At 40.3% G+C, this 23,025-nt stretch overlaps 1 protein-coding gene across 2 annotated transcripts in view; it reads left to right on the forward strand.

Moving 5' to 3' along the window:
- The window catches only part of spire1a (spire-type actin nucleation factor 1a), a 28,468-nt gene extending 5,659 nt beyond the window's left edge, over positions 1-22,809 (forward strand). Inside the window, exons 3-18 of one of the 2 annotated variants that reach the window (XM_035681775.1) lie at positions 7,495-7,761; positions 9,948-10,073; positions 12,725-12,796; positions 12,926-13,090; positions 13,332-13,418; positions 13,887-14,016; positions 15,762-15,809; positions 16,142-16,296; positions 16,559-16,640; positions 16,782-16,924; positions 18,724-18,753; positions 19,790-19,927; positions 20,040-20,110; positions 20,296-20,323; positions 20,490-20,653; positions 20,946-22,809. In XM_035681775.1, the coding sequence (XP_035537668.1) occupies positions 7,495-7,761; positions 9,948-10,073; positions 12,725-12,796; positions 12,926-13,090; positions 13,332-13,418; positions 13,887-14,016; positions 15,762-15,809; positions 16,142-16,296; positions 16,559-16,640; positions 16,782-16,924; positions 18,724-18,753; positions 19,790-19,927; positions 20,040-20,110; positions 20,296-20,323; positions 20,490-20,653; positions 20,946-21,210 (1,971 nt within the window). In that variant the 3' untranslated portion in view covers positions 21,211-22,809. The remainder of the gene's footprint in view (positions 1-7,494; positions 7,762-9,947; positions 10,074-12,724; positions 12,797-12,925; positions 13,091-13,331; positions 13,419-13,886; positions 14,017-15,761; positions 15,810-16,141; positions 16,297-16,558; positions 16,641-16,781; positions 16,925-18,723; positions 18,754-19,789; positions 19,928-20,039; positions 20,111-20,295; positions 20,324-20,489; positions 20,654-20,945) is intronic. The other variant, XM_035681776.1, reaches the window with a different exon arrangement.
- Positions 22,810-23,025: the final 216 nt, after the last annotated feature.

A 23,025-nucleotide genomic window follows, 5' to 3' on the forward strand; every position in this document is an offset into this window, starting at 1 on the left:
CTGTCTATAAATACAGCAGAGAAGCTAGCACAGCTATGGTCTGTTTGATTTGTTGATTTGAATTTTGTTTGTTCTTTTAATGTAATTTAATGTTCTGAGAAGCTGTTAACGTTAACTGCACGGGTGCTTCTCCTTGACCATATTATCTCCTTAAGTGCACGTAGCCACTCACACATATCACCCTTTTAATTGATGATACACAGTAATAATGTCACACTTTTTGGCCACAGTCCTTTGTCCCTCGTGTCTTGGCCTTTGACCAGTACCACGCTCTCTCTCTCTCACACACACACACACACACACACACTGTGCTTCTACACACTTGAGTCTTTTGGAGCTTGTGTTGAGTTGACCCACTTTCCCTCACTGGCAGCATTGACGCTTTGTTAGGATGATCATCAGTGATGTCGAACAAGATACTGATTTGTTACTTTACGTTAAAACTCTTCATGAGTTGGCTTTTCTCTTGGTGGTCGAGTATTGTCATCTTCACGGTTGGTAGTAAATATTTTTCAGTGAGTTGTGCACCTTCTGTTGTAGCCCTGAGGACAAGCTTAACCCACTTTGTCCTCATTTGAAGATTAAGGTGAGATTAGTTGTAGTTCGTATCCTATTACAGGTCCTCCTGTTTGTGTCTGCTCAGGTCTCTGTAGCTCAATTTTGGGCCAAGACATTTAGTTTGCCAGCATCAAGCACAAGGTAAAGCCTTGGATTTGAAATGGATCCTAATAGATTGATTTTAATTCGTCAGTAAGGTAATCAGCAGATGACAGTTAAGGTGTTATGAGCTCATTCTCCAAATAATATGCACCGATGACGACCCCAAGTTTGAAGCATTCACCCCCAGACCTGTTTTTTCTTGTTTGAAACTAACTTTCCAGATTTATATCCTTGTTATCTTCTTTCCAGATGATTAAAAGCTACATATATGTGGTTGTTTGGCTCCGACTCAGTGGAGTACAGTACTGGCTTCCAGGCTGCAGCTGGTTGAACGGGGGCTGCATGTGAGGCTTCTGTGTTTTAATGCGTGCGGGTGTGTAGGGCCTCTACCAGTCACTGCAGGCAATGAGCGTCATCTCTACAAAGATGGCAGCTCTGATGTCGGACTACACATTTTAAATGGGAGAGAAGTCATTTTTTTAAAACATGATTTTTATTGATGGATTTAGAATTTTAGTAAAGATTTTTCTGAATGTGTTTTTTTTTCACTTTGATGTAAATAAGTACATAAGGTCATTGTCTTTTGGATTCAGACGATTCCCCCGAAGTGACAGACTGGCACCCAGTTTGATCCCTGTGTGCCTGTGTTTACCAGTGACCTCATTGTTGAATCCTGCTTTTATCCTAATCAATCAATTGATTTTTGTGACATTGACAGCTTCACTTAAAAAGCACCCCTGCGACTCATATTACAACCCAGAGGTTCAATTTCTGTCGATGCAGAAGCACAGGAATGCACTTTATTAGCAGTCTGGAGCTATTTGAGTCGGGGTATTCTATTTATATCCATCACAGGAATATATTTCTCATTTCTGGGGTTCAGTCAGGCCTGAGAGAGGAATTTAGTTTCCTCTTCAGACTGTCAAGTTTAAGATGTTATCAGATATTTTGTCACAGATATTTTTTAGTAGCTGCTAGAAAAAGTCCCTGTGTGGTTTTTGGAATAAGACAAATGGGGTTTTTGTAATGAGCCAGTACTTTCATAGAAGCTGCCAATCTGACAACATTTTAGGCCAAACTCAGTTACAGACGATGAAAACAAGACTGTAGGTTTGACTTTGGCACATACAATAACTGCCATCTGCACTACGTGTTGCTCAGGCTATTTATAGGCTTTTTATGTTTGTTTCTATTGTAGTATCACCATCATGTTCTCAGTGTTTAGAAGGCAGACGATTTTTGAGTTTCATCAGGAGTGATGCTTCTTATTCTAAATAACATTTTCTATCTGACCTGCATCCACAGTATCAGCTTTTATATCTGTCACCCTGTTACCGTGAGATGATGACACATATTGTCAGTGATGGCGCTTCAATCCAGAGCGGCATTTTCTCCGTCCTCAGCACTTTCCAGTTGACTTCACAGATAAATGCAGACTTGACAGTTTTTGACCAGCAGATATGAAAGAGAAGCATCGTGTTCTGTCCTGCTTTGAACTCAGACTGGAGGAGGCCGAACATCCGCTCCTGTGGTGGAAGACCTCGAGATTTTCAGCTCTGCTTATGTAACTGTCTGTGTTGTGATGGCTTTGCTCTACTACTGCAGTGAATGCTGAAGGCTGCTTAGCGGACTGCTTTGAGAACTCAGATAACCACAGGGATGCCTTGGGCTGAGCGATAACTCGGAGCCAAACATGATGCCAGGTCACTTGCTGTAGTCTGTGAGAACACAGGCCTTTGTTTTCAAATGAATGGTGTTATTACTTTAACTCTATCTTAAATCTCCCTTTCTATTAACTCATGAGCTATATTAAAATGTTGCATATCCATCAACTGATGTGAATTGACAATTCATTAATGATATGATGATATCATTTTATATTCCTGTATAAACTGCGTGCCAGAAGACTCAACTGCACAGACTCCTTCCTCTCTTGTGTGTTTGTGTTTGTGGTAATGGTGCTCTTTAACACAATCCACTCATTCTTCGCCGTCTGCGTACTGGTTGACTCACTGATGCTCTCCCCATCATGGTAGCTCCTCTTGTACAGCTTATATAACAGAATATGTACATGTCAGTCTTGTTTTCTAAGATGATTTGTCCTCGTCCTGTTTTATGAATCAACCCGACAGTTTACATGAGCCTTTTGGTTTTTGTCCCCAGTGATGGAAAATGGCAGTAGTTCCAAGTAAAACATGCAGTGCATAGAAAAAGAGACAAAATATCTTACTTTACTTATTTGACCGTCATCTAACCAGAGGTGGTCACATTGGGAATGAATCACTTTTCCAACCGAGTTCTGGTCTAGAAAGCAGCACATGCAGTGAAACAGACAGTAAACAGCAGCACGCAGCCATGGGGCCGAAATCAGCACAGACAGCAGCATTTATACTCGTGAGTGGCCGAACTTGTCTGAGCTGTTTGGCCCGAAAGGAGACCAAGCAGATGTTTTTAATTACGTGTCCCTCTCATTTGTTATTTATTTTTTGGTTGTCAAAAGGCCAGTGTTTACTAAGTGTAGAGCTTGGCCCATTTTAACTGGTTAAGTGGTAAAACTACTTTTAAGTTTGTTGTGGGGCACATAGCTTTACCAAGGCCATGTTCTGAAGAAAAAAGGTTCCCTCCAGGCACAAGTACTGTTATTTATTAACTGCTAGTTCTGCTTATTGGGAACTAGCTCAGTCAATGATGTTCAAGATTTGATATGAAACACTGTGTTCCTGCAGGAGCCAAAGGTTATTCCTGGGAAGAAATTCACTTTGTATTCACTGATTGTGAAGATTATGGCTCTGACACCGGTCTTAATGGGAGAAGGAGGTTCTCTAGTATAAAATAACTCATTGTTGGAAAACGAGCCTGAAGCACTTCTTTCCCAGGCAATGCTGTCATGCAACAGCTCAGTATCACTATTTGTTAGTGGTGTGTGAGAAAAGTTGATTCTGAGAGAGGATGGAGAATCATTCTGAATGGATCTGTGTTCCACACTGGTTGTGATATTTGTGTATTTAGCGAACGGTACATGTGTCAGTAATGCCCGAACACTGAAGCTGAATTAAATCTCTGTGATGTGTTTTTTTTTTTCTACACCCAGATGACTCATCCAACTGCATTTCCTAAGGAGCATTTGGAAGCGTAGGTGGTTTCCTGCGTTACCTGTGGTTGTCTAAGACCACAGCGATAGGAACACACTGTGTGTGGGTTTCATCCACCATGGCAGACTTCCACCTATCCTGGGTGGAGCCTGGTTTCAGTCAGCAGTTTGCTACCAAACTTTTCTGCCCATGCCTGAAACCCTGCAGTGGATTTTCTGGCTGTCTTTCCCAACTGTTTATTTGCATCCTTGTTCCTCCTTCTTTCCTCCTTCCTTGTTCTTCACTTTGCATCCTTGCCTCATTCCTTTGAGTCACAAGTCTTCAAATGAGATAGTGACGTATAATTAGAAAACGTAGCTGTCTTCTTTTCCTCTTTCCTCTTTCCTGTTCTGCCTACGAACACCTTCCCATTCCTCCTGACTTAAACTCATAGGGGACTTTATTCAGTTCCTTCTGCCTTCACTCGTATTTTTTTCTACCCATTTATGTCTGGACTTATTTGGCAAATTGAGTCCAAGCGGTCATTGTTTATAATCTTGGATAACATAAACCAGATCATTGCACCGAGTGCTTAAATTAATGATGCATTGCCTTTCAGTGCTAGCTACTGTTGAACCACTGGCCAGTTAATTATTACAAGCCAGTTTGTGTTGGAAGGGAAATTGGATTTAAACAATAACTGTTAAATCTACCGCTGCCTGTCCCTCAATTGGAAATCTAGTCTAATGCTGAAATTAGAGATGGATACAAGAGGATTTTCCACACTTGACTGATGATGTTAGTTTACTATACATGGTTTAATGTAAACCTTTGTGTTCCTGTTGCCCATGAATGAGACCCTCTGTTATTCCGGCATTCCCTCGTATCTCCGCCCACTACAGTGCATGTTGTCCTACAGACGGATTATAAGGTTACATAATGAGACGCTGAGGAATAGGATATTTATTTTAGCCCTGGAACAGGATTATCAGCTGCACACACACAGACGGTTGATAAATGATAGTGGTACGACACCGCAAACCGATCTTCCTCCAGGAAAGAATTGGATCAATAGGTTAATGGGATATTCAGAATAGAGGTGATATTTTTATTTATAGACACAAACTGACAGTTCAGGGATTTTATCCACAAAGAAGAAAGTTAAATTAAACTTTTCAATGGCACATTTTCGCTGTCAAAATAACGAGGGGGTTTGAAAACCTATTGTATTAGCTGAAAACGTAACTTAAACTTGTCAGAAAACTTAAAACTTATATTTTCGAGGTTCATGATGTTCACAGGACAGCGACGCCATGCTTCTCAAAGTCTCAGGAACAAACTACAGACAGACCTCTTTGTGGGGTTTCGTCCAGATGTGAGGGCGGCACTCCGACAGTTATATTATGTCAGTAATGATTATTCACCTCGGTTGCTGAAGTCAGTGAGCCCAAACATGCTCAGTCCACACCCTTCCCTTCTGTGCGCTTCACTCCCAGACACCACAGCCAGGTACTGTTCCCTGGCAATTCTCCCAAACACAGCCAGCCATGCCCGTCAACACCCGCTTCACCTACATCTACCTTCTGCTTTATTTGGACACCTCCCTTTTTCAACAATGTCTCTCCATTCCTTTCTGGATGAGAACATACAGTACAATAATGACTCAGTGTTGAGCACTTAGACGCACAGTTAGCTGATCATTTTATTACCTTAACTGAGCCATTTCAAAGTAGCTTTGAGGTGTTGCTTGTTGTTACCACATTTAGACCTGCAGTGCTGCTATCTTATTCAACAGATGGTAGAAGGCAGCTGCAAAGTTGTTATTTGATAAATCCTTAACTTGACTAGTAGTGATACAGTAATCTTAATATTAAAGTCTGCTGGAATTGCTATCAGGGCTAATAATGACAGTTTTTAATGGATTAGCATTGGTTGTAGTATAAATTAAATTCTAAGTCTATTCAGATCCATTGTTTATTGTAACCATTGCGTTGTTTTGTGGACATGCTCTGTTGTGCTCTGTAAAAACACTGCAACCTGTTCCACACTGTAAACACAGAAACTTAGTTCACACAAACAGATTGCAGCCAGCAGTTACTATGAAGGATGTCCACAAACATATCAGCTGTACACTAACACGGACAAACACTGGATGCTGGATATTCTAGAAAACAACAAAAATCTGAATATATTTCTTTGGAGACTGAGAGTCCAATGTAGAGCTGTAATACTGTATGTTGAAAATACAAGTATAAAACATAAAACGACTAATATTGGGGTCAGAGTCAAACAAACCTCACATCCTAAGTTAGTGTGATATCAGACGTGATTCTCATTTCTACTTATGTCAACTGACCAAATGGTTCGTGTCACATAAAAAACACCAGTCAAATTATGAACTACAAAAGGCTTTTCTGAAGAAAACTTTTGTCTGCTCGCTCCTGAAGATTTACATCTGAAACATTTGAAATGTTGATGTTGAATTGGCAGTTAAAGTGAAAGTCCTGAAGCAGATTACTTTTATTATTTCATTATTAATCAGCTGAACATTTATATTCAACAAAGGCCCTGATGACTGAAACAACTGTACAACTCCAGACACTCTTTGTAATCATATCTGCTATCCAGAATCCAGGTTTAGTGCTTTATTGCCAGAATGTGTCGTTCCTTGCTGAGCTCTGGATGAAATCAGTTGTCCTACAGATAGGAGGCTTCCAAAGGTCGCTGCAGGTCGTGCTGAATCTTGAGCTCGTTTTGCTTCCAAACACTTGTTGATCAGAGAGCAGTGGTTAGATTAAGTTGTCAGGAGAGGACAGGGAACAGCAGAGCCAACTGTACATGCTGCAGTGAAAGAACAACTTTGTCTCATCGCAGCCCGCTGGTGGTTTCAGACATTAAAATGAGTTGGAACAAGCTGCAAAAAAAAAAAGATAGGTCATACTCTACTTATTAATGAGGGGAAGCAGTGATTAAATAAAATCATGCCCAGATTATGGTAATAATCACGCTGTTTGGAGGAACACTGTGGCCTCGTTTCACATCTGGTTTGAGGACACAAACTGTCTTCTTGTCTGCTCAGGTGAATTGAGTTTGTTGTGGATTGTTGTTTATCTAACTAAGACAGGGGTGCGATGAAGTTGGGTCTCATCCAGGAAGATGTGCTTGTGTGCCATTAATCATAGAGCAGCAGGGGCAGAGAAAACACAATGTGGAGTGGAAGAACACATAACAGCAAGTAAACAACTCAATGATAGTGGAAAGACTACTACCGTAGCTAAATTAGAAATGTCCCTCAGATTGGAACATGTTAATGTTGTGTGTGCACCTTAATGACATTCATGAATTCACTGTTTTCGTGAATTTTAGTTTAATTCACCATACTTGCACCAAAGCAACAAAATGGCAAAAATGGCACTGAGCAGGTATGACAGTAAATAATTGTAATGATACTTGTATTTTGTTTATTCTTTATGTATTTCATGTCTAGCTTAGAAGAAAAAGATCTGATATGGTGGAAGGCAGTGACTGTCAAGCCGAACTTATCGTGAGAAAATGTGTGAACGCATGAATCCCTTTAAGACTATAAATGTGATGAAAGGCTCCAATAAAAAAACTAAACACAATGCTTAACGGTTCTTTTTTGTTTTTCTTTTTTTAGAAACTCAATTAACTATTATTGAGGCTAGGCAGCGTCTATAAAACAGATTTATTTTCCACTGCACAGTAATAATCTACAACATCCCATTTGTCCGTTGTCCCGCAGGTTATTGACTCACTGGGCGTCATGATCTACAAAGCTCTGGACTACGGCCTCAAAGAAAACGAGGAGCGCGAACTCAGTCCGCCTCTGGAGCGCCTCATCGACATGATGACAAACACAGAAGAAACGGAGAGCGACCCGTGTCCCGACGAGGGCTACGAAGCCACGGAGGAGGAGGATGAGTGTGAGGAAGAGGAGGAGGAAGAGGAACCCGTTCCTGCTACCACCAGCTCAGTCAGCAGCATTCGCAGTTATAGAGACGTCATCACGGTAGGCTGTCAGGGAGGTTGAAGAGCACGTCATGAATTCTTACATTTTGTGTTTTTCCCGTTGAAGCTGGTTAAAGACGCACACAGAGCTCGGCTGCAGGTCGACAGTGCAGATGGCAAAAGTTGAATCCTCACACTTTAATAATCCTATCTAATAATTTGCTGCAGTGTTTCAACCAGTCAGGTTCGAGGGATCACGCTGATCCATGACGGATAGCAAATTATTGAAGATATCTTCTGCTTTTAATGTGTTCTCCTTTATCCAGCCTGTTATGTATGCGCATTTCCCCCCACATTTTAACATCAGGTCTATTAACAGAGCAACGCAGCCACACATCATCATCACTTCAGCTCCAAACAAATTCCCCTGATGGGGTCCGTCACGCTGTAAATTCCCCAAGTGGCTTCTGAATATGAGACTGGTAATTACAGCTGTGTAAACACGCTGGTATTTGGGGAATAGGCTTAGAAACTTTCACAGCCCGTTCCCTCCATATAATGAACCCGGTGTATGACACAAATGTCGGGTCTGTTGCTGCCAGTGCGTGTCCAGCCTGGCCCCTAATTCCTCCAACAATCATTCTCTTGAGTGTAAACTGCAATATGTCGGTATGACTTGGCTAGATTGGATAACTGCACATTCCTGACAGACCTCCTTCCTTTACTGCAGTGGTGGGTTGGGTCGATGAGGGCTCAGTGAGACGAGAAGCTGACAAAAGAGGACAGGACTCTCCAGTGAAGCATCTCACAAAGAAACTAATAGACGCTGAATGTGCCAAATAGGTTTCCTCATTGCTCGAGTGAAGTGAAGTGAAGTGAAGTGAGGAGTGGCTTCATGAGCATCGTCTTACCAAAGCTGTCAATCTGGAGTTTGGAGTGTCGTTCATTATTCAACTTTAAAGCTCCAAACTATGACATTACCGTTTATGTGCCAGTAGTTTCTGTAGCATCAGCTCTCCTTTAGTTTTTGTACTAAACAAGGTCTTCGTGCCCGATACAGATCATTGTTTTTAGTAGAAACAGTGGAAGCCACTGATGCAGCAGTATTTTAAAAATGGTGGTAAAGACTCTCACTGCTCAGGTGTACATTTTTGGAATTTCACTTCAGTCGACGAGGAAAACAACACTTTCTGTTGTCTCAGACATTCCTGCGGCTAACTGAGCCCATCAGGAGAACATGAAAATATGTCATTGGTCTGGTTTCCTCTTTTGTGTCACTGGAGATAATTTGACAGCACATCCATTACTCAGGCAGGCGGCCTTTATCATCATTACAATCACAGTCAAATACTTTAAGGGTCAGAGCTTTAAATGGTGCTTTAGGTGATGTTAGTCAGGCAGTGTCACAACAGGACAATCAGGTTCATGCTGTTAATAGTTCTGGTTTACACAGTTTCACATTTTTAGCCACCTCATGACTCTGTGGGAATGTCTGTTGGACCACCGCTTTGAAATACCTAGAAGAACTATATTGGATGGATTGACAGGAAAATTTCTACAGACACTCATGATCCTAAGAGCGTCACGCCTACTGACTTTTTAATGATGACCTGACATTTCTTCTAGCACCACCATGAGGCAGATTTTTTTTTTTTTTTTGTGAAATGTGTCAAAAACTATTGGATGAATAATGTACAGACATTAATATTGAAAACTTGGGTTTTCTATTTCCACTTTCCATCAAGTGCATTCATTTGTTTTGAACAAATACTTTCAAAACCAGTGACATTCCCATCAACTGTACTTTGTGGTTTTAGTGCTAACTAACAAATGCTGCATTGCATTATTAAAAGAAAAACAAACCCATAAAGGAAAACTATTGGATAAGAAACATGCAACACAAAAGCAGTTTAAATTGCCCCAGAAGTGTTGTCCTCTCTTCAACTATATGTCTTTATTTTGTGTGTTTATTTTTGCCTTTTTTTCTTTTTCTTTTGTTGTTGGAAAATAATTGTCTCTGTGTACATGATTTCTTGATATTTACATTATTTCCAAGTGTAATAAATAATTGGTCATTATAGAAAATCGTCTTTCTTTAACTACATAAGAGATCTTTGTATGCCCTACTTATACAGGATACTGTTGGCTTTATGTTGGCCATGTTTAATTAATGATTATGAAATATATATATATATATATATATATATATATATATATAACCCATTCCTTCTCTTTTTTCCTGTACAGCTATGTTCTTCCCACCTGCCCAGCCCATCAGACGCCCCCAACCATTACAAGGCCGTGTGTCGCGCTCTCTATGCCGAGACCAGGGAACTACGCACCTTTCTGGAGAAGATCAAGAGTGCCAAGGAGGTAAGACACTCGTGTTCTTGATAAATCACCATAACAACTGATGATACACTTACATATGAAGTGAGTCGCTTAAATCTATTTTAGAAATATTGAGTAACTTCCTACACTCACTTTTTAATAATTATCAGTCATCCACATTCCCAAAGTGGAGTCATTTTGACTCATACCTAAAACATTTGACTCATTTGCACGTCACAAACCTATCAAAATATAAAATGAATTGAAAAGGATTGTGATTGGAGACACAGAACAGATAAGAGGATAAGAGAAAGTACCAAACTCTCTTGTCCCTGGGATTTACCGCTCCGCTTCAGTATGTGGATTTACTGTGTAGAATTAAATTGGTTGAATTAGGATGTGTTAGGCCAACAGCCTCGCTAACGCTGGGAAAAGAAAATACCAGTGTGGTGCCCAGAAACTGCACAATAGCAACTAAACAGCCCACAGAGTGGTAATGGTCCAGAAAGATTGAGACTGCGTGGTTGTCCCTCTCTGACCCCCTTGTGAGGCCAGTTGAGAACTGAACATTGGTTACACTATTTGGCATGAATTTAACTCTGCATGGACATGATCTGGCATCCTGTTTCAAATGTCGGTGTGTGTGTACGACCTTATTGGCAGATTTATTTCTGTAAGTGGAGTATTGGTGTAGTGCAGTAATTGAGTATTAGATTAGTGAGAGCACTCGATGTTAACCATCTGGAAAAAATTGTGCTGAACTTACATCATAACAATCATTAATTGATCATTGTTAGCATGAAAACATACCATGAAAGAAATACAGCATGGAAGATTTCATAAGCAACTTGAGCAGACTGATAAAAACTGATGTGTTGTCAGAAAGTTCAGTTTGTTTTAGGCATTATTGAAACAAAACCATGGACTCTTTTCTTAAAATAAACCTCCTGCTTTACCTTTTTTTCACCCGACAGTAATAACAGAACACATACATTTTAATGGACAACCTTTAAAGTCTTTCTTTAAAAGTGTAGCAGAGAGCTGGTGGAAAAACACTTCCCCAACCCAACTCAAGCATTCAAGATAAACATCAAGTGGAACCTTTTTGTTCCCTGATTGAGTTTTAGAGAAGATGTAGCCACGTGATGGCTTGTCAGACAGCGTAGCTTTACTGCACAGTATGTACGCACTCATGTGCTAAGTGCTGGCTGTGACTTCTGCAGGAGACATCATTCATGCAAACAGTCTTATGTAATATATGGTTATAGAATCAAGTTTAACCTTATTACAGCAGTTTAAGCAGCTTACAGGAGGGGACCGCCGGGCTATAGGGGCCGCTTTGCACTTCCTGTAGTACTGAATGTTACCGGATAATTGCTAATGAGTAACCATGCACAGTACCACTCATCACACATGCTTACAAATTAGGAGGTTGGTCAGTGAGTCTTTCTTTCAGTTTTTTCTCACTGTTGTTGTTTTTCCTCTCTTCTCTGTCAGCGTCTATTGGCTTCTCTCGTCTAGAAATAAACTGAAACCGTATGTTTGTTGTGGAAAGTGTCAATGAGCGACAAGTTAACTGTCATGGTTTATAAAAGGAGGGAATCCTTGGTAATGAAGATGAATTTGCAGCCATAATGCATTTGGATATTAGAGGAGAAAGTTCAGATCAGCAGAAAAATAGATTAAGTAGAAGGAATGTGTTTCAGCAGTAAACATGGGTGTGGATGAATAAGAAGGGAAGCAGCTGCAGCTGTCAGCAGGAGCCTTTAGGCGTTCTTTCTTTGATCTAAGGGTGATATGGTAGATCATGTTATGTTATATATGTGAATTTAGCCTGAAACAACTTTTGATTAACAAGAACTTAACTTGAACCTCTTAGATTTTTATTTACTATGAGTATTAGGGCTGCACAATTAATCAAAATATCCAAATCTCAATATGGCCAAGTGCAATATGCAAATCACAAAAGCTGCAATTTTTTGATAAAGGTAAACGTGTGTGACAAAACAGTATTATACTGAAGTACTGTAGTGCTTCAGAGATGCCCTGGTCTACAAATCTTGTTCTCCAGATGTAAGAAAACGTGTGTTTGGTATAGAATCCACCAAATGTCTCATCATGATTTCAATTTATTTATTTTTGGCAAAAATGAAAATAATGATGCAAAAATAATCATTCAACTAATCGTGAATCATATCGCTATCTGTCAAAAATAATCGCAGTGATTTTTTTTTTAAATCATATTGTGCAGCCTAATAAGGTAATAATTTGACAACATGCAGCTGATTTACAGTAAATCAATATAAAACATGTGTCAACTCCAGTCCAATCCTCAACCATACCCAGTTTGACATTTGAACCAGTCACCCAAAACTTTCAGTAACTAGCTTGTGCGGTGAGGATTCGGCAGACAGACAATAATAGCAGCCATTAGTTGACTATTGGGTTCTTTAATTCTTTCTGGGACGCTGTCAATACAGAGCGAGACAGATATTGACATGGTCGTGTGAAACAACATCCATCGATTCATTAACCAGACTGTGTTGACATTATGAGCAGTTTGCCATAGACCCCAACTTAATTTCAACCATGGCTGTGAGTGCAGTTACTACTGAATATCATGACATTAGGAATTCTTTTCTGTTTTTCTCCACGTTTTAATGTTTTTCCCGTCCCTTTTTTTTTTTGGCTAGAACCTTCGGAAAATGGAAGGTGACACTCGGGAACCTGTTAAAGACCTCGATGAGCTGCAAAATTCAGATTGGGTAAGAACTACAGCTGCTACTACACTGCTATATTTTAGCTCCGTGACCATGTGTTGCTTATTCTATAATATGCTATCTGGTCAAAACTGCATTAAATATGAAAGTCAGCTTTTTTGTCGTCCCCAACAGGCGCGGTTCTGGGTGCAGGTGATGCGAGATCTACGGGATGGTGTTAAGTTGAAGAAGGTTCAGGAGCGTCAGTACAACCCGCTGCCCATTGAATACCAACTTACACCATATGAAATGCTGATGGACGACATCCGCTCCAAACGCTACAAACTACGAAAAGTCATGGTGAGGATTTTACTAACCTGCACGTTCCCACCGTAATCATATATTTCTGTTTAGCTGTTTCTTCTGTGTTTGGAAAAAGCCAAACCAAAATATATTGTCCTACTTTTAAAAAGCCACATGTCTTCATTGTCTTTGAAATGTTGATCTGATGTTTAATGGTCTTCCAACCATCCTTTTAAGTGCTGTTTGTTTTTCTTTCTTAAAATCATGATCCACATCAAGTTTAATGTTGTCATTCCAGGTGAATGGGAACATCCCACCAAAGTTAAAGAAGAGTGCTCATGAGATCATTCTTGAGTTCATCAGGTCGCGACCACCTCTCAACCCTGTGAGTAGCACACAACATGGTGTCAGAGGATACATTCACATTGTTGAACAATTTAAGTCTTCAATCTTAAAGTTTGTACGGAGGGAACTTTTTTAGTCCAAACACAAGTTAGTATACAAGTACTGATATCTGCATTTCCATCAGAGTTAAGTTTCAGTTTGGCAACATTTAGAGAGTGGCCGATATGATAATTATCACCTGTATTCAGCCGGGTTGTGAAAACAATATTTCGTTGTCAGTTGTTAAATGAGAACACAGGCATTCACAGTAGATGCCAAATGACTGGGTGTGAATGATGGGGAACATAATGTCACATGCCCATCATCACATGGTGCTATTGTTAACAAAGTGATAAACTAACAGAATAGTTGGCTCATTTCATGCACTGCGAGGTATGAGGGGGAAAATTTCACTTTGGTCTCCATGGTGATGGCAGTCATGTGCTAACTTGTGCGGTTGTCATGTCAGGTCTCAGCCCGTAAACTGAAACCCCACCCGCCACGTCCCCGGAGTCTCCACGAGCGACTGCTGGAGGACATCAAAGCTGAAAGGAAGCTCAGGCCGGTCTCACCAGACATGATCCGCAGAAGCCGCCTAGGTAAGCGGCTGACAGTTGCACACACGCACTGATGTTTACATGCTTACATACATGCAGAAATGTCTAACAATGTATGGACTAATCTCCTGGGCATAACGCACACAATGCATTGGATGATTTGTTCAAACTATTAAACTAAACTTTTCTGTTTTTATCTGAAGAAATCCTTCGACTGTAAACTTACTGCATGACAACCGCTCCACTCAGGACAAAAATCATTAACCATGACTTCATCATCCATCATGTTTACACGTAACAGCCCTCTTCCTACATTGATCTGTTCACTTAACCAGAAGTATCTTAGTGTTTAAACAAGGATCACTTTGACTGCAGGTGTGAGCCTGCAGGTGTTTGCTCGACCTGCTAAAGTAACTGTTCGACTGATAAGTTCTTTGGTTTAAACTAAATGGACATTCTTCTTATCATGATTCCAGTATGTAACGCCGCCCTTCGTGGTTAGTTTTATAAAGACGTAGATAATCCTTTTGCTCTGCACTTGTTGTAATTGGCCAATTGGATATAATGTTTTAAACCATTTAAGACTTTAATCAGATCAAAACAGCAAATATTTTGTCTATACCATACAGTGCTCATATGCCATTTACACAAAATGCCTTTTGTTAAGGGATTTAGAAGGTTAACATGGAGCAGCTGTTGCATAACCACACATATGGCAGGCTATACGGGTTCTCTGAACTGTTGCTAAAAATAATATGGTCCTTTTTATAATCTTTTCAAGATTTTCAGAATATGTTTTATTAAATCGGATGATTCAACAACTATAAAATCCATTTTAACTCACATGGATTTCTTTTTCTCCTATTTGCTTCTATTTCCTTTTTTTCTCCAAACACGGGCATATCTGTCAGTCATGCGACCTCTTAGCATGTCTTACAGTTTTGACTCATCAGGTAAAGTTTCACGTCACGTATTGTGTTCCTATTGTCGTACCTTGTGTTTCATTCCAGGCTATTTTAGGATCCTGATTTAAACACAAACACACCCTCTTCTTTTTCATGCTGGTGACACACTATTGTCACTTACCTACACCTACTGTCCCTGAGGAAGAGATGGGTCTACACAGTGCAACCTAATCTCAGGCTGTGAAATGGTCACCTTAATGTTTATAGCTGGGAGGTAGAATAAAAACAGCTTCAGAGCAGGAATTCTATATTTTAGGCATGTTATGAAAGAATGATACAAGTTTAACAGGGTGCTCTGGATATGGTAGTTAGTCACAAGGACTGTCTGTGGTCTAGGTGATGAGGGATAACCATTGAGCCAGAGCCAGTAGGATGAGATTACAGATCATCACGCTGCCTCTGCTGCCAGTTTGCCCTGCTTGTCACCCTAATCCGCTCTCACTGTGGAATATGGAAAATTACATAACACTCGTATCAGCAGCCTACCTCAGATAAATAGTTAAATGGCAGATGACGGTCTGAATGTAGCCCTGCAGTCTCACAGGTTGACCATAATCCAGATGAATGTACGGGAATAACCTTTTGCACTGTCGCTGCACACATTGTCTTTCTCTGCTTCCCTGTCACTCCCCTTCACTCTCCCGTCCCCTATGTGTGAATGTAACCCACTATTACACACCGCCCCCTCAATTCACACCTGGTCTGACAGATGCTTGTTGCTGTCAAGTTCTCCCTGTCGTAGCAGTTTGGTGTTAGGGATGGACATAAATAAATAATGTGTGTGGTCCTACTGAAAGTTATATTTCTTTAATTCTTTTACAGGTGCAGGGAAAAGCATCAGCACTCCTCAGGACTTGTTCCGCAGCTCAGGTAAAGCACTAATGAAGCATCAGTGGTGTGATCTTTTCTTTTGTTGTTTTTTCCCTTAATTAAATGATTGAGGAAAAAATCTGTAACATAAGCATATGTAACATAAGCATATGTAACATAGCATATGTACATGTTGCATATGTTTGGGCCTTATCTTGGTCGCCATGTGGTCCGCGTAGACTCTGGCTGTGTGATGCAGCAACAATACAAGACACCCATAATTTACACAGGAGGCATGATGGCCAGCTGTTAAGATAAGGAGGTCATGATCATTTATGGTTCACTTGTAATACAACACTGTTCATAACCAAAATCGTATCGTTCTCCCGCAGACACTCCTGATGCACCCAGGAAGTTGGCTGTCAGCACCCAGTCTCTGGCCAGTGGCACCATGGGACCCAATCAAGGTGGAGCGCAGCCCCTCAGCCAGAGGAAGAGGCTGCTCAGAGCGCCCACGCTGGCTGAGCTCGACAGCTCTGAATCTGATGTAAGATGTCTGACTCTGAATGGCTGTGCTCATAAAATGATCATTAATCCAATTACAGTTTAGCAACTTCGCAAAAGGTGTAAAAATGACACTTGACAAACCTGTAAATTGAGTGTGATAAACTTTTATTTCAACAGACAAAGACAACCAACTTGTTAATATCTCTTTGGGAAATTGGACTGGATTTTGTTTTGCCACGCTATATTCAAAGTCATTTAAAGTTATCAGTATCACCTAACTAAATATGCGTTCTGATTGACAGGAGGAGGCCACACGGAGCAGCTCCAGTATGTCCACATCTTTGATGGAGGACACGTCACCAGAGTCCGTCATAGGGAAGAAGGGTAAGGGCTCACCTGGAGCACCTTTTGACCATTGCAAACATATCTACGTTGTTCAGACTAAACATAATAACCAGGTCTTCACCAAATGTACTCTTTAGCTGTCTTTTCATGTGTTGTTCTCCTTTTGTCTTGTGTCTCCAGCTCCTCCAAATTTCCTGCCCGTCTCTGCAACCCCACAGCCAGAAAAGCGCCAGTCTCCACAGAGGCGGCACTCTATCGAGAAGGAGGCCCCCACCAGTGTCCACCCCTTTGCACCTCCATCCAGACAGACCTCCAAGTCTTTGGTACGTCAACTGTAGAAGCTACTTCTATTAGATTATTTATCAAGGCCTGTTAATGGATGAATTAAACCTCTAAAGTTGATAACCGATTTCTAACATCCCAACCTTTTATAAACATTAGATTACATCCATAACAGATACTACTATGTCAGTTATAAATACACTTACATTAGAAGATTAGATTAAGATGATATATCATGTTCTTTATTGATATAATTATGATTATTCTTCTTAAATGTCGTCAGGATCTCTAAAGGGTCAGATGTAAATCAGTCTGCACAATTGTAAAAATATAGTAGTTCAAAGAATTTAGTACAAAGTACAAAGAATTTGTAGAGTAACAAATCATACACGTGGACTTGATAGTTTAAATGAACTCCGGCTGAATCTACAAACAATCTTGGACATACAATAATATAGCTGTTGAATTTACTCCCGTCCTGTGACTGGTCATTTGTCTGCCATGAGGTCATTGGTTGGTGACTCTGTGTCGGTCGTATGATTCCAGGCAGCGAGGTTGATGGACGTAATTGAAACCACAGGACAGGCCGCTGTATGAAGGGGATTTAGATGGAATTGGTTCATTCTCACCACTCGCGAGTTTAAAAGCAGACTTCTGGCGCCAAACCGGTGACCCTTGTTCCAACTACCCAAAGATCAAATCAGAAAAAATGCAGTTAAAATACTGGAGGAGACGGCTTTCTAGGGATAGGTTTACATTATACTATTACAGTATCTCCCTCTTAAAATTAGCCGCCATTTCTCTTAATACTAGTTTATCAATCAGATATTGCTGACCATTCACTTTAAAAGCAATAGCATTATTTATTAAAAGTAACATTTTTAAGTTATTAACTGTCCTTTATACATTTCATGTTAGTGATTACTTCCTGTCTTGTTTCTTAATAATTATAAAAATTAAAAATGTCTGTCAGATTGAAGTAATCAAAAGCAACATATTTACAGTTTTCTGGTCCTTTTCATAATAAAATCAAATAATAATTTATTTTACCAGGAGCCGTGTTTCTTTTCCTTGAGCTTCTTCACATGATCTTCTCTTGTAGATGTAAAACAGTAAGATCCTTGTTGCAGTTCCCCTCCCTTTCTGCTACTCATGTATGTTATATCTCATTAAAATGTTTACACTAGTCAGCTGTCTTATACCAAAGACTTACTTGCCGTCACTTCCTGTTTTTATATAATGCTGCAGCTGATGGCGGAGCCCAGCGCCAAGGTAACTTGGTCAACCTTTTGTCTAACCATAACCATCAGCCCATTTTTTTTATATATATTACAGCATTTCTTCTGGGACAGATTATGGGAGACAGGAAGCAGTGATGTGTAAGATGTAGGTGTGCACCATCAGTAGACACCAGCTGTGATCTTTTGTGACTGTGAGAGAGAAGACAGAATAAAAACTAGCGTCTCAGTGAACGACTCCTTTTGAGAAGGATGCTGTCAGATGATTTTTCTGTCATGGGACTTCTTGTTATGAAGTTCTGCTGTAGTGAATGAATACACACGAGACGAAATAACAGTTTATTAATGTTATGACCTATGAGAGAGTTTGTGAAATAATGTATGAACTCTTGGAACTCTTCCAAAACCTTAGTAAACATTTATTTTTTGCTTAGTTGTTAATACCGGATTTATCATTTGACATTTGTCAGTCTCTCAAAATGTCCTCTAATAGATGTAGTTCTTGTATTAAATGATATCAAGCGTACTGCATGTGATTAGCTTGTTGGAATATAAGGTCCTGCTTCTGTTTGAATGTCCTGTTCCCTCTGTCTGCTGGTCAGGTGGAAGCTGCCAGTGGTGCTCAGGGCACGGTATGTCACTGTTACTGCTCATCATCAAAGGCACAGAACACTGTGTGGGGAACCCATCCAGAAAACTGTATAATTCAATAGACTTGTTTTAGATGACTGGGTCCATTTGTGTGAATGGGAGATCAGCGGCATAATGAAAATGGCTCAGGGAAGGTTAAAAAGAAAAAAAGAGTTGAGAAATGATCTGTAAACATTCACAGCAGAGTCTGACATTTTCTAATCCAAGTCTATGGAGAGTAAATGATTGGTGGAGAAGTTCCCTGAGCAATTTTCACTTCTGAGGAGTTTGACTTTGGGTCGATTTGGCTCTAAAGTTGAGACAAAAGATAGATGATTATGTTGAAAGTGTAAGCTCCCAGCTATGTCACAGATCTCCTGGTGACAAAAGCTTGCACCATGATGGCGGTCCACTTGCAAATTGGTTGTGTTGAAATAGTGATAAAACATTAATTTGTATGGAAAACAGCCATAGTATAGTTAAAGGTCCACTGAGTGATGTTAAAAGTAAACATGGTTCAATTCACCATGTTGAGCTGCCTGACTTCTAAGTTTAGAAACGCAGTTATCTGTTGAAGCTGTTTTTTGTTAGTTTTTAATATGGACCTGTGGTCAGGAATAAGGTAAATAGAATAATTGAATGAAGTAAGCTGACTGCCAAAAGCTGTGGACCACCATCATGACGGGTGTGTTGCATCACCAGGATGCTGTGTATTTCACTGTTCATTGTCACCCTGTCATGTTAGGGGGAAACATCACATGACGTGGGTCACAGAAAGCAAAGAATACCCGTGTTTTCACCTTCACAACCTCATCGCATGCTTGGTATTTTGGTAAAGTGGTGTACAGTGGTTGTTTTTATCTTGGTGAAGTGAGTATGACTGCATTGCTTGGACTGCGCATTTAGTCACATTAACACATTGTTAGTCTCGTTGGCAGCAGATCTCATCACTTCTTGCTGTTGCACGGTTTTGGGTTATCCGTATCCTGATCTGCATATGTGAGGGTTAGTGTGTTGATGTGTGTTTTTTTTCTCCAGGAGGAGTTCTGTTACCCGGTGGAGTGTCTGGCTCTGACGGTGGAGGAGGTGATGCACATCAGGCAGGTTCTGGTCAAGGCTGAGCTGGAGAAGTTTCAGCAGTACAAAGACATCTACACGGCCCTCAAGAAAGGAAAGGTACACACAGCATGAAGGGTTTTTGTTATCAGAGAGACAGTTTTCCTCATAATTTATCATTTAATATTATTCTGTGCACCTCATTCACTTCACCTCATGCTTTCCTCTTTAGCTTTGCTTTTCGTGTCGGACCAAGAGGTTCTCTCTCTTTACCTGGTCCTACACCTGCCAGTTCTGCAAAAGGTAAATTCAGTCTCTGTTACTAAAACTGTTCAATTTAAAGTCTTTGATTGGTAAGATAAACACATGGAATAACATGTTTTATGTTAAACTGTCCATCATGAGTCAAACTATGCACTAGAAGTACAATGCTAAATTGGTGCAGTACAGTTTTAAATATAGCGTTTGTTCATTTTTATCTTCCCCAGGCCTGTGTGTTCCCAGTGCTCTAAAAAGGTAGGAAGCTCTTCGCTCACATTTAACACACTTTTGAACACTCACTTTAGAATTGTTGACACTCTTGACACCTGTATGCTGCACCACGTGCACCCACAGGTGCTCCATAAACTACATATACTGTACAGTTAGTTTTTAACCATTTTGTGTAACTTTTTTACCTTAGATGCGGCTGCCGTCTAAGCCCTACTCCACCTTGCCCATCTATTCTTTGGGCCCCAGTGCTGCGGCTAAAGAAGAGGCAAGTGGAGCGTCTGCCCCTGCTGAACCAGAGAAGCACCCGTTTGGGTCCGGACATAGCCGACACAGCCTACGCAGAAGTGTTTACAAGTATGTTACTGTAGAACAGTTTTTTTCTGTTTCTTTTTACTGAGTTTGTTTGTTTGTTAACACAATAATACAAATCAAAATGCATACATGAAATACAGGAAAGGAATTAACCTTGAAAGGCTTATTCAGGGTCCTCCCTAAAACCTAAAAACACATAGCACAAACAATCTCTATATACACGACATAGGCAAGCATAAATGTAATGTAAAAGAAAATGAACATAGTTAAACTGAGGTAATATGGTCAAAATGCTTTATCAGATCAGTTTATTCATTCTTTCTTCTGTCCTCAGGTTGTCTAAGCACAGTAGTAGCAGTAAAGAAGGCCGCTCACAGGATGAGCCAGAGCTGCCCAAAGAGCTTACCGAGGACTGGGTCACCATGGAGATCTGTGTAGACTGCAAAAAGTTCATCACGGAGATCATCTCCTCCAGCAAGCGCAGCCTGTGCGTGGCTACCAAGCGCGCGCGCCTCAATCGCAAAACCCAATCCTTCTACATGTCTTCATCTAACTCTGTCAACTTCAGGCCCTCTGAGCGCACCATCAATGAGGTGTAGAAAGAAATGCCTTGTGCGCTTTCGTCCACGCCTCCTTCAGAGCTTAGTCGTTCAATGGAAAACAAAAAAAAGAAAAAATCCCCTTAGTCTGGTTTTGACACAAACTGGTTCACTGTGACGATGAAGCCAGTCCATCCCACCCCAAAGTTAGAAAGGGGTTCTTATACCTCCCCCCCCGTCTCAGGAAAAGTTGGCATGCTATGATTGGTCATGACTGGTCAGGACTCGAGAGTAGTTGCCAGATAACAAAGGAAAGCCATGTTTCTATGACTCAGTGATAATTCAGGATACGGTCGGTGAAATGAATAAATTAAGCTGCTGATGTCACTGTTGCGAGCCAGGTAGGAGAATGTATATGTGACAAGAAGAGCGGGATCGGATGACAGAAAGCCAAAAGCTGCGGTGATGACGTGTAAATAGTAAAAAGGCCCATCCCTAATCTTAGCTATCGATACATTTTCTAGTTCCTGTTTACTTCTAGCACTCAGGAAGAACAACAGATTGTCGTTGTGACAGAAATGCACTGTAGATCCTGCTGTCAGGTCTGTTGGGGTAGATCTCTGCCACTCCCCTGCCCCTCTCTTTTTCTTCCAGCAACAATTATGCCAAATGTTACATGTTGTTTTTTTTTTTTTTTTTTTTTTTTTTCTTTCTTTTCTTTTTCTTTTCTGTTTTTTAGCCAGTTTAAATGTATATAATACTGTTCTCTTATGTTCTAGGGATGACACATTGAGGGGGTGAGAATAGCCAGATTATTTCTCTGGGTGGGTTTTAGCTATTAGTTGTATATTCAATTCTGTGCCTGGTGCCAAAATGTACATATGTGTGATAAACTCAATGGGAGACATTTTAGGGTAATCCAAGGTTTGGTTTCTTGCCCTTCCATGTTCCAAGGTGGGCAATAGAAGCACAGAAATGTTGGGTTACGAATGTGTACATGTTGTATATCTTAATTGTTCCAAATTTAATATAAAAAATCCTAACTAAGTAGAAGTATAATTTTACCATGTTTTAAGATTTCTGCCTCTGGAGTTTATTTGAAATTCATCTCTGAAAACTTTATTGTTAGTGTTATATTAAGATTTTATTTCTATTGTATAGTTTATGAACTCCTCAGTGTTAAAATACTCCTCTAAATCACAAATCGCACTTTTATTGGACCAATTTATTGTTTATGTTGGGTTTTTGTCTTAATAATAATTATCTATGTAATAATATAAGTCTTTGTTTGTCAGCTCTCGGGGGTCTATAGTGCCATTTCCCAGGGTTCCTCGTGAATGAAAGTTCGTTTGAATGGCTGCAGGTTGTTTGTTAAAATGCAATAATGGCCAAAACAAAACACTCCATTGAATTGAATGTAGGCATTTTAAAATGTGGAACTGTCATTGAATATGCTTTATGAACTTTGTTCCCTTTCAAAAGAGACACACACACACACACACCAAGTGAACACAAAGCCTAACCAGCCTGTTAAATACTGATGCCATGTTCCAGTGAAACCATACGTCTGACCAGTCCTGTAAGGAATGTATGCATGCTGTGCTGTGATCTGTTTGTTTTTATCAAAGGAATTATAATAAAATCATCATGATTCTTAAAGTTGACTCAAGTATCCTATTGCAAAGAATTTAAGCCTGGGGTTACACAAATGTGCCATGTAAGAGCACACAAGTGAAAAGTCACATTAGACGACAGCAGAGGGCGGTAGAGGTACAATGAAAGGAAATCTTTGTTGCACTTCACATCAGCCTGTGGTGTTGGGGACATCAGGTGGTGGAAGCTGTGTATTGCAGGTATCTCAAGTTTCACTGAGAA

This window comes from Morone saxatilis, unplaced genomic scaffold (assembly GCF_004916995.1).
Source record: "Morone saxatilis isolate NCDOM2014 unplaced genomic scaffold, NCSU_SB_2.0 Contig9, whole genome shotgun sequence".
Taxonomy (NCBI): Eukaryota; Metazoa; Chordata; class Actinopteri; family Moronidae; genus Morone; species Morone saxatilis.